The following is a 12,493-nucleotide window of genomic DNA, read 5'->3' on the forward strand; positions in this document are numbered from 1 at the left end:
ACGGTGATGGATTCAACCCAGATCTTTTGACTGGGTGTGAGTGTTTGATTGGTTCGGATGCTCCGTCCATCACCACCCCCTTTTGTACCGCTTTTGGCCGCCATGGGTGTGGCAGGGTATGCTCAGACGTGAGTCCCTTGCTCACTTTGCCACTGGATTCAAGCAAGCCGGGCTGAAGACAGCTGTAATGCCAGAAACCGGTCCTCGGAAGCTTGTTTCAGGTCCAGGGAAGGAATGGCTTGGCAGTTCGGGCTGGACTGTTCCCATGAGGCACAGGGTCAGACTGATTTGCATATAGCCATGTCTGAACTGGGGTGGCAGAGTAGGCTAAAGAACGGTGATGGATTCAACCCAGATCTTTTGACTGGGTGTGAGTGTTTGATTGGTTCGGATGCTCCGTCCATCACCACCCCCTTTTGTACCGCTTTGGCCGCCATGGGTGTAGCAGGGTATGCTCAGACGTGAGTCCCTTGCTCACTTTGCCACTGGATTCAAGCAAGCCGGGCTGAAGACGGCTGAAATGCCAGAACCCGGTCCTCGGAAGCTTGTTTCCGGCCCTTGGGAAGGCATGGCTTGGCAGTTCGGGCTGGACTGTTCCAATGAGGCACAGGGTCAGACTGATTTGCATATAGCCATGTCTGAACTGGGGTGGCAGAGTGGGCTAAAGAACGGTGATGGATTCAACCCAGATCTTTTGACTGGGTGTGAGTGTTTGATTGGTTCGGATGCTCCGTCCATCACCACCCCCTTTTGTACCGCTTTTGGCCGCCATGGGTGTGGCAGGGTATGCTAAGACGTGAGTCCCTTGCTCACTTTGCCACTGGATTCAAGCAAGCCGGGCTGAAGACGGCTGTAATGCCAGAAACCGGTCCTCGGAAGCTTGTTTCCGGTCCAGGGAAGGCATGGCTTGGCAGTTCGGGCTGGGCTGTTCCCATGAGGCACAGGGTCAGACTGATTTGCATATAGCCATGTCTGAATTGGGGTGGCAGAGTGGGCTAAAGAACGATGATGGATTCAACCCAGATCTTTTGACTGGGTGTGAGTGTTTGATTGGTTCGGATTCTCCGTCCAACACCACCCCCTTTGTACTGCTTTTGGCCGCCATGGGTGTGGCAGGGTATGCTCAGACGTGAGTCCCTTGCTCATTTTGCCACTGGATTCAAGCAAGCCGGGCTGAAGACGGCTGTAATGCCAGAAACCGGTCCTCGGAAGCTTGTTTCCGGTCCAGGGAAGGCATGGCTTGGCAGTTCGGGCTGGACTGTTCCCATGAGTCACAGGGTCAGACTGATTTGCATATAGCCATGTCCGAACTGGGGTGGCAGAGTGGGCTAAAGAACGGTGATGGATTCAACCCAGATCTTTTGACTGGGTGTGAGTGTTTGATTGGTTCGGATGCTCCGTCCATCACCACCCCCTTTTGTACCGCTTTTGGCCGCCATGGGTGTGGCAGGGTATGCTCAGACGTGAGTACCTTGCTCACTTTGCCACTGGATTCAAGCAAGCCGGGCTGAAAACGGCTGTAATGCCAGAAACCGGTCCTCAGAAGCTTGTTTACGGTCCAGGGAAGGCATGGCTTGGCAGTTCGGGCTGGACTGTTCACATGAGGCACAGGGTCAGACTGATTTGCATATAGACATGTCTGAACTGGGGTGGCAGAGTGGGATAAAGAACGGTGATGGATTCAACCCAGATCTTTTGACTGGGTGTGAGTGTTTGATTGGTTCGGATGCTCCGTCCATCACCACCCCCTTTTGTACCGCTTTTGGCCGCCATGGGTGTGGCAGGGTATGCTGAGACATGAGTCTCTTGCTCACTTTGCCACTGGATTGAAGCAAGCCGGGCTGAAGACGACTGTAATGCCAGAAACCGGTCCTCGGAAGCTTGTTTACGGTCCAGGGAAGGCATGGCTTGGGAGTTCGGGCTGGACTGTTCCCATGAGGCACAGGGTCAGACTGATTTGCATATAGCCATGTCTTAACTGGGGTGGCAGAGTGGGCTAAAGAACAGTGATGGATTCAACCCAGATATTTTGACTGGGTGTGAGTGTTTGATTGGTTCGGATGCTCCGTCCATCACCACCCCCTTTTGTACCGCTTTTGGCCGCCATGGGTGTTGCAGGGTATGCTCAGACGTGAGTCCCTTCCTCACTTTGCCACTGGATTCAAGCAAGCCGGGCTGAATGTGGCTGTAATGCCAGAAACAGGTCCTCGGAAGCTTGTTTCCGGTCCAGGGAAGGCATGGCTTGGCAGTTCGGGCTGGACTGTTCCCATGAGGCACAGGGTCAGACTGATTTGCATATAGCCATTTCTGAACTGGGGTGGCAGAGTGGGCTAAAGAACGGTAATGGATTCAACCCAGATCTTTTGACTGGGTGTGAGTGTTTGATTGGTTCGGATGCTCCGTCCATCACCACCCCCTTTTGTACCACTAGTTCTAGTGGGCACCTTGCACCAGTCTAATCGACCCTTATTGATGGTGGTTGTAAAGTCAACCTTATAGAAAGCTATCCTAGTGGTAGCATTGACCAGCAGTCAATAGGCTAAGACTTCAGAGAGCATGAGAAGCTAGTTGTTTTACCAATTATAATTCCTTGAATACCAAATGAATGGCACCACACAAGGTATATATCAAATATATATGTATTTATTCTAAACACAACCCCTCTGCACTCTTTATGCGGTCAGAGGAAAAAGCACAATACAAGTTAGTCAATTAGCAGACGATAAGTTGCACAATACACAGTAATGCCCTAGGGGCCTCATAAACCATATACTAAAATAGTGGTATAAGAACCACTTCTGGAATAGAAAGTAGACCTAGGGCCTAGAGAATCGCTGGGGCTACACAAATCAAGCAAAGGTTAGGAAGTAGGAGGCCCACGGGAGACACGTGCAGTGTCTAAACACAGCCGTGAGTTACCATTGACTTTCTATGGGAAACGAAGAAGTTACAAAGTTACTGTTTAAGGGCACTTCCGGATGGACTACAACAAAACCCCTTTAGACTAGGACACTTCGAGAGTCAAGACCCACGGGAGCACCGGAGTACTCGTGTTACCTCACCCAGGGAAGCCGGGTGCATAGGTGCCTTTTGGTGTCGGGTTTCGTCGTCGTTTTCTTTGGAGATCTGCAAAGAAGTGCTTCAGGCGACACGAGGAAAAGGGTCCCGGTGGATCTAAGGGTGGATCAAAGATCTGAAGAACCTGAAAGCAGAGGGGACAGAGTCTGGGTCACTAGCCACTGACTAGGAAGGTACCAGGAAGGAACCAGGTGATGTCACGATGATCTCAGGTGAAGAAGGTGAGTTTGTCTCTTCAGCCACGAGGTCCAGGAGGCATCGAGGATGACCAGGCGCTGGATTCAAGCTGTCCCACAAAGGATCTAGTTGACAGCAGTATCGGTATCCGGATTGAACCCAACAAGACTTGGCAAACGCAACCCCTGCAGGATGTCAAGATTGGCTCTGTTGCAGACCAGCAATGTCGGTGGTGCTTCTCCTTTGGAAGAAAGCTGGAACAAGTCTGGAGCAACCAGGAAAGCAAGTTTGTTTCAAGGAAAAGTCTTTAGGGGGCTCCCTAGCCAACGGCAAGGAACCAGGAAGACGCATCAAGCACAAATGCAAAAGCGGGGCCCACGGGACACTCGCAGAGTGTGGGGGCCTGTGCTTCAGTGCAAAGGGTGCTCGAGGCTGAGGCTTCTCGTACCCCAATGCACAACTGCGAGGGTACCTCGGGAGTCGAGCAGTTAGCAAAATGCAGGATGTCCAAGGTGTCTGGTTCCACATCTCTCGTGTCTGCCACAGGTCTCAGCTTTACTGTGGATGTGGGTCGGAGTCAGCGAAGTCTGGAAGTTTAGTTCCTGTGTCGCAGATTCTTCGGGGTCCGGTGGGAGCCTTGAAAATGAAGACCGGCAAAGTTGCTGTTGGTGCCTGTTAGCACAGGGTGGTCACTCCTTGACCACAAGGGAGATGTCTTTCATCTTCCAGTCGAAATGGAATGTTGAAGGTCCAGGATATGTCTTGTGAAGATTCGTTCAGGGTAATCTAAAGTCCTAGGGGCACAGCTCCTATACTTATACTAAGGTTAGGGGCTGGACTACCTGGCTAGGTCCCTCCTATGGGTGGACCTGAGAAGGAGGTGGTTACACCCCTTTCCGTTTGTCCAGTTTCACACAAGAGCGGGGCTGGAGTGCCCCAGCAACTGGTTTGAACCGGGCTATGCATGGAGCACCTTGTGTGCCCCAGGCAGTGTCTGGAAAAGCATAAGCTGATGCAGCCCTCCATGCCCAAATACACAAAACCCTGTCTGGGGAGGTGCTGGCACCTCCCTGGACAGGACAACTATTGTCCAGGCCTCCCCTGCCGGAGTTTTGTCCAGCAGCAGGAGGTCAGACTCGTGCTTGTGGCAGCAGCATCCATTTTGTGATGCTGAGGCTCTGTTTAACTTTAACCGGGTAAACCAGTAACTACATGGCTTCTCCCTCTTGAAGGGTGGAATGCTACCCCTGCCGTCAGGACTGGCGGGGGGGGGGGGGGGTAGTATTCCAAAGTGTTTGACCCTTACACAACATGTTTTGATAAAGCCAAACCAAAGTTAGCATTAACCGCGAGGATTATAATGCACTTTAGAGTATATGGTATGGCTATATCATAGAACAGCTATAAGGAGATGGTTCCAAAAGCTGCAGAGGGGCTCAGCTCATACTAGGGCACCCTCTCACATAAATCCAAGCACTCTGCTTCCAGGAGTGCTAAGGCCTGCCATAGGCTTGACTTATAGGTTATCATGTGTCTATATATGTAGGTAGATATAGGTATACATTATCTAAGTAAGGGGTGAATACATCACCTTACCCAGGCTGTGTGAACAGACCTGTGGTGTCAGTTTGGAGGTCCAGCCAGGGGTGGCATAATAAATGCTGCAGCCCCTGGTAGGCCTTGGATGCACCTATGCCCTGGGTACCTATGGTACACTATACAGGGACTCACAAAGGTGACCCAATACCCAATCTGGTATGTACCTAAAGTACATGGTATCAATTTAGAGAGAGAACAGCTAGGCTGTGGTCCTGATTAGCAGGGCCACAGCCAGTCTAAAGTCGAAAAACCAGAAAATCACAGCAAAAAGTGGGGGTGACCATAGGAAGCAGACCCTCAGCCGCGGCCCGTGGAGGGTGTTTCGGTGGGGCAGACAGGCGTGGTGTGGGAGGGGCAGGGTGGGGGTTGCTAAAAAACGAATTTTGTAGCACGCCCTGCATCGCAAAATGTGATGCAGGGTGCGCTACGAAATTCGTTTTATTTATTAAATTGTTTACTTACCTTCAATAATCCATACTCCGGTTTTTAGCACCCCCCACCCTGCCCCTCCAATGCCCCGCCTCTCCGCCCCACCGAAACTCCCTCCACGGGCCGTGGCTGCAGACCCTACTTCTCTACACTGGAGATCAGGTAGTTGCTTTCATAAAAACATGGCTACAGGTTCAGGTGATGTCAATTCACATTAGCACGGCGATCTCCTGAGGGTTTCTTCTAAAAAGCAGCACTTACAAGTGGGTGCAAGTGTTTTTGCATATATGGGGAACACTACCTGAAATCGCTTTTATTTAAAGGTTGTGCAGAAGTGTAAGTATAGTGGAATAATTTCCAAACATTAGATACACCACAATATCTGAATTTGCGAAGCTTGCAAAACGTAGTATTTTGAATTTTGATTACATTTCTAGCAAAAATAATTGTGCAAGGTTTTTTCAACAAAAACGTAGGTTTTGCTGGATTTTTCATCTGCTTTTTTATCCACAAAAAAAAATCCTTGCCAATTTCACAGAAGTGCTTGTAGTTTTGGAAACACCTTCAATAATTTGAGAAATCATATTTACAAATTTAGCACATTCTCTAATTTGGGGAAATCCAGATTTGAAAATTCCATGCACTTCTATTCGTCCTCAAAGTACCAAATATTCAACAGAATTCCAGCAATACTGTCTCTCTCTTTCTGATCCATATATTCAGAGAAGGTTTCTTTGAGTTTATAGTGTACTCTCCTTGTACATTCAGTACCAGTTGATTTGCAGGTCCAATATAATTCAGTCAACATTGTACATAAGTAGTTGTCTGTATGGTGCCTTCTCCAATTTGGCTAACTTTACTCCCTTCGTTAGAACGCAATGTGCCATGACTGGATGGCTATTTTCTTTTTTGACATTATTATCCTTGTTTTATTTCATTTCACTGTTTTCTTTATAGATATGCATACTAACTTCTTTCAGGAAGGACACTTTCTGTAGGCACAATTGCTAAATTACTGGCGTTTTACTTGTTTTAATGCATTCTGGTAAATTAAGTCTTGCTTACCTCCTTTGGGTATTCAAGAATGTACCCAACAATGCTGTGTGCAGAACTAACATCATTTGGTTAACCCACTAAGAACCGAATGCTAAACCAGGTCAGATGGGTGCTATTGCAATGAATCTTGGAGAACAGTCTTTGCTCTGAGAATCATGCAAGAGTTTTTTGGGAAACGTAATGCTTACATTGCTTTGCTTATCAACATTTGGGTCACCCAAGGTATCATTCAGAGGAGAGGGAGATTTTTTACAGACTGAATAAGAGAGTGGGGGAGCATACCAACAACAGTGTATTATGTGACAGAATTCCACCTGTGTATTCTTGTGAAAATTGATGTAAATAACTTTGAGGATTCCCTGTTGAAGGTCCTAGGGGTATCAAATGTGAGTTGGTTCACCCACCTCATGAATGTCAAACCCTTTTTGTAGCACATAAACTAGGGCCATCTTCCTGTTTTTAAATATTTTGCTGTTTGGGAGTGAACCACACAGTCGGCTTACATATAATAGCAATTGAATAAAACTCATGTGAGTTGCCACAAAGTTGCCCGAAGTTGCCTCAAATCTAAAAAGTGCAAAGGGCAACATTGTAAAAAGTGTCAAACATTTAGCAGACATTAGCAGATTAATCTCTGAGCAGAAAATAAAAACGGCAATATTATTTCGTGTATATCTTCGCGTTTCACAGACATCTCATAACTCCATTCTCCCTATGAATGATTCATGCATGTGCTTCATCGAAAACATGCACAATTCGATAGAAACTGTTCTAGAACAGGTGATAGAGACTTTATCAAGACAATTAGTCTGAGATCTGATGAGTGCCACATAGTGTGTCTACTTGGGTTGAACTTGTCATAAGGAAGTCGCAGCACAACACGGTTTGACATGAGCAACTCTTATAGCTAAGCAAATATTTTTGTCAATCTAAGTTAAGATGTGCTAACGTCACTGTTCTGAACACTGAATATTCATGTAATGATAACATATACATCACACATATTCAACCATAAAACAACAGCAATGCCACAAATGATAGTTGAAACGAGGCCAAAAGTTTAAATCTTACATTCAACCAAAAATTAAGCCACATGAAAATCTGATCAAGTTTGGTCATGTGCATAAATCTTGATGTAAATAAATGATAGGTTTCCAAATCAAGTAGCATATGAATTTAATCAGTCCACCCGATGTCTCTATTGTTTGCTCTTTAAACAAAAACAAAATACTTACCAAAAACATCTCCTCTGAGCTTTTTTTCTTGGGTGTTGTAGTTCTCAATATCTTCCTCGTCTTCATCCTCTTCCTCGTCAACAAAACTTTCCTCCTCTTCCTCTTCTTCGCCCTTTTCCTCGTCCTCAGCTTCCAGTTCATTCTGATTGCCGCCAATGTAGACCCCATCTTCATAGTCGAAAGGCTGCAGGCGGACCTTTGGGGGAGCGGTGACTGTAACCTCTGGAATCACGTTCTTTATCTCCTGGTTTTTCTTCAGGCTCTTCTTGTGGTCTAGCAGTTTCTTCAGAGTATCCTTGGCAGACCCTGATATCCTGGAACCTTCTTTCACAGAATTTTCTGGGATAACTGGAAAAGCAATACAACACCAAATGTTAGGATTAAATCACACTTAGCAGGCAACTTGATTTGTGTGCTACCAAAGAGGGCTTTTTAATGAGAAAAAATAACATTGCAGATGAAATAAGTAATCTACATATGTTCACAGTGTGCTGGTCTCTTTAGTTTCATTTACGTTCCATCTGCAACCATTCCAAAAAGCGGGGAGCTGAACACGCTTGCGGCAATTATGCCATTTTCTTTGTCTAAAATGAAACCACAGCCTTTTAAACTAGCACCTATTTCAATGCTCTTCATGTACGAAAGTTGTACTAATGGCTAATAACATTGTTGCTACATCACATATTTCTTATTTCTGACTTTGTGACTATGAAATATTTGCATTTTGTTCTGCATTGGGAATTGCTGCACACCTGCAAAATACTGAGTGAGAAGTACACAAAATATGATGCTACCAGAGGGAAAAGTTTGATGTTTTTAATAGACATGGCCCTAAAATTTTGAAAAATGACTATATTGTTCATAATATATAAGTTCATGTGTTTTTTTAATTTCTGATTGTACTTAACCCTGCTGGACTGCTGCTCTTTCATTGTTGAAAGCTCTAAAAAAAATTGCTTCACCTGACGGCAAATATTTGAACTTACAATCAACTTTCTGGCCAGATCCACACAGTACCAATGTAGACTTCTAGGAGGAATTATTCATTCATTCTAGAAAAAGATTTCAAACAATGATCCAATTCCTTGTGACAGCGAGGATAGACAATGTAATCTTACGTTTAGCAATCCCACAGACAACTCTTGGCCCCTCAAAGTAACCTTCCACGTAGCTGCGAGGTTGGTTACGGGCCATCAAAGCGAGGAGACTTCACGTACTAAATAATAATCACCAGAAAGCCTGACTACCTTACTAATAAACTGGTCATACTGGGAGGGCAATGACACCGGTGTTACTGTAATTCCATTATTCAGGATGAAAGATTCTAAAAGAAGCCTTCTCAGGCGGTGCACCTAAGACATGGGATATCCCACCAGATAGCAGAACTGCCCAACCTATGATGTCTTACAAAGAGCTGAAAGGTTGGTTTCTACAACATCGCTTCCTGCTGGTTAAGCTCTTGTTTCTGTTTGGGATTTTCTATCCCAATTGTTCTGCACTAACTTCACAATGATTTTGCCTGTACATATGTTTACACGGACTGTGGTTCTATCTCTCACTTATGTACGCCACATTCTTTATAACTGCGACACCTTGTTATTAAAAGGATCAATATTAGTTATCCTATAAATCAATTGTACCTATACTATTGCACTGGTATCCTGATTATATAAACAGTGCTCACTGAGCTTGGTTTTTGCAATATAAAACTTATTTAAAAAAATAACCTAATAATTAAGTTGTCCGTCTGTCCTTTCTGTTAGTTTGTACATTAACGTTTTTTTGATCCACATTACAATTAATCACTATGGTCTATTTGCCTCCCCTCTTGTGCTCAGTGTGTATGCACCATTATCGTCCCATTGTGCAGCACTTTTTTCTGCTCTCAATTTTATGGCTGGTAAATAAAGACAACAAAATAAATGTTCAACACAATTAGATGGCTGATAAAAAAGCCAGGTCTGCTTTATATCACTATAATGCTGGTGGAAAAAGATATCTGCAAAACAAAAGTGGGGAGAAAGCAGGTGTTCTCGATATTTGGGAACTAGAAGTTCTAGAAAAGCATGGTCCCTCAGAGACGGGAGTGAACTGGTGGAGACGTTCAAGACTTCACTTACAGTATTACTAACGTTATTCAAAAAGAAAACCAATAATGGTTAATTTGGCCCTCCAGCGAGCTTATCATAGGGCTGGGTGGTAATATTGTGGTATTGTTATTCCCTATTTCCTGTAATAAAAACATTACTTAACAATGATGGTAATTTCATCCCTAAAGGCAATCTGGCTAAATTGTGGAAGGGTTTTCAAAGGCAGGTCGCACTTTCCCTTCTTTTGACTGAGAAATATCTTAGTCTCATTGGAATTTCCCACACGTAATCAAAATAACAACCATTTACTGGAATGAGGCCTCAGTGGTTCTAACTTTAAACATTTTGGTGTGCAATCAAAGTAATCTTTAGAAATGTATACTTTTATTGCTTGGTTTAGTGTAACAGCATATTTTTCACACTCTTGATAAGCTCTTGACATCTAATGCCATTTGGTGAAAAAGTTATAGAGAATATTCTAGAACATACAAAGAGCAGCAGAAACATTTTTGAGGACCACAAACTCACATGGCACTGTTGTATGGTTACAAGAATGTGAAAGCTTGAATTGTTATCAGTGAATAATACCCATACAATGGAGGATCAGGCTAGTTTCTTCTTGGTTCGAAGAAATATGAAATTAACATTTCTGAGATATCCAGACCAACTTTTCCCCAGCTGGAGAGGACTTCTTGAAAGATAAGAAAGTCAGCTTCATGTTGTAAGGAATTTGGAAGCGCGTATCACAAATGGCGTCAATGGATTCCCAGTTGATGTCCTGTATCTATGCATGCATTTGCCCTTCTTGTTTATTTCATTTGTGAAGTATTATTCACAGATCCCTGTCCCCCTAAAGTTTACCATATGTGTCAGGATCTTGTTAGTGACCAACTAAACTTATTGTTCACTAAGATAATTCAATCGGGCATTTTCCTGGAGACCTGGAAAACAGCCTCAGTACTGCAACTATTGAATAAATCTAATCTAGACCCAAAGGAGCCTAGTAGCTATCAACCAATCTCAAGGATTCCCTTTCCATCCAAGGTGCTAGAGAAGCTTCTCAATACCCAGCTTACAGAATTTATTAATAAAGAGAACCTGCTGAACCATGCACAATATGGCTTTAGGGAGGGCGATGGGACAGAGACGGCGTTAGTTATGGCAGCTGAAGAACTCAGGATAATCCTTGATGCAGGGGGGAAGGCCGCCTTGATCTTGTTAGATCTTTCGGCGGCTTTCAACACCGTTAATCATGAGATTCTAGCCAGTAGACTAGCAAAGATGGGGCTTAATGATTCCTCACTAAAGCTTCTGTCGTCATATCTAGCAGACAGAACCTTTTCGGTTGAATTGGGAGATGCTGTCTCCAAATTATTCAAACTGCCATGTGGGGTACCTCAGGGGTCTTCACTTAGCCCCACCCTTTTTAATCTATATGTGGCACCATTGGCTTCTATTATTAGACAATGGGGGTTCTCCGCTATCTCGTATGCTGACGACACACAGGTGGTGGTGTCGGTCTCAAATGATCTGGAAGCGACAGCTGACTGTTTCAATCACTGCATGACGCAGGTAAATGAATGGATGCAGGCCAACTGTCTAAAGTTAAATGGGGAAAAGACAGAAGTTTTGCTGTTAGGCCCCAATCCTTCCTTTTGGTCGCCGAGATGGTGGCCTGATGGGGCAACTGTCCAATCCCAGTCTCTAAGGCTAAGAACTTGGGGTTTGTCTTCGACGATAAACTTACATTTAATGCTCAGAATAATAAGCTAACTTCTACTTTTTGGCTTATTATGAGAATAAATAGGAAAATGCATCCTTTTATCCCTCGCGAGGTATTGAAGGCATTAGTCACAGCTCTTGCTTTGTCCAGACTGGACTATGGCAATGCTCTCTATGTAGGGTTGCAATCACAACTGCTACTGAAACTGCAGAGATTGCAGAATGCAGCAGCTAGATTGATACTTGACATTCCCAGACATGAGCTGGTTGCCCATAGATTGGAAGGGCTACATTGGCTTCCAGTGGCCAAACGGATCATTTTTAAATCTCAATGCCTGGCCTTTAAAGCATTAAAAGGCATTGGCCCTCAGTTTTTGAAGACGCATTTGAAATGGTATACACCAGTTAGGAGCCTAAGATCTGCTCACTCTAAGCTGCTACAAACACCCAAGTTTAAGCAGGTCCATTGGGGAGGAAGAAGTTTCCTAGTGGGAACAATTAAAATCTGGAATCTCCTTCCAAGTCTTATCGAGAGTAGCACATCGCTTATGTCATTCAGAAGATCTTTGAAGACCTGGCTCTTCACAAATAGACATAACGCATAATTGGCACTATAACGATACTGTCCTACTGTTCCTAGCGCCAAGACACCCCCGGGCATTCGTGCGCTGTATAAATTATAAAATCAAATCAAATCAAACCAAATTATTATTAAAGGGAATGAGAATCTTCACTACAACTCATTAATCGAATTTCACTTACTGTAAGACCTCCAAATTGAGTCTTTTCCATGCATGTAGTTGGTATTTTTATAATGAAAACCTAACCAAGTGGTTTGCCATCCAGTAAGATTCGAAGCCATCAAGTTTCATGTCATTGACCCAGGTTAGCATTGTTTCTTGGTGGTTGTTCTTGCCACATAAAGGGAATTGGGTCTTGGTTGGGTTGAGCTTCAGGTAGCCATCCAGGTCCGGATTATGTTCAAATTGTGTTTGAGGTTTTGTATATCCTAAGCAGAGGATTCCTCACATGGTGGACAGTGTAGAACAACTTTGTAATGGGGGAGGATACAGAATAATTGTATCTCAAAGATATCTGTATGCAGAA

General features: G+C 44.4%; 1 protein-coding gene across 1 annotated transcript in view; it reads right to left on the reverse strand.

The window, feature by feature from the left end:
- The window catches only part of EGFL6 (EGF like domain multiple 6), a 580,012-nt gene that overhangs the window by 167,602 nt on the left and 399,917 nt on the right, over positions 1–12,493 (reverse strand). Inside the window, exon 8 of the mRNA XM_078657865.1 lies at positions 7,575–7,922. Within this exon, the coding sequence (XP_078513991.1) occupies positions 7,575–7,922 (348 nt within the window). The remainder of the gene's footprint in view (positions 1–7,574; positions 7,923–12,493) is intronic.

This window comes from Lissotriton helveticus, chromosome 8 (genome assembly GCF_964261635.1).
Source record: "Lissotriton helveticus chromosome 8, aLisHel1.1, whole genome shotgun sequence".
Taxonomy (NCBI): Eukaryota; Metazoa; Chordata; class Amphibia; order Caudata; family Salamandridae; genus Lissotriton; species Lissotriton helveticus.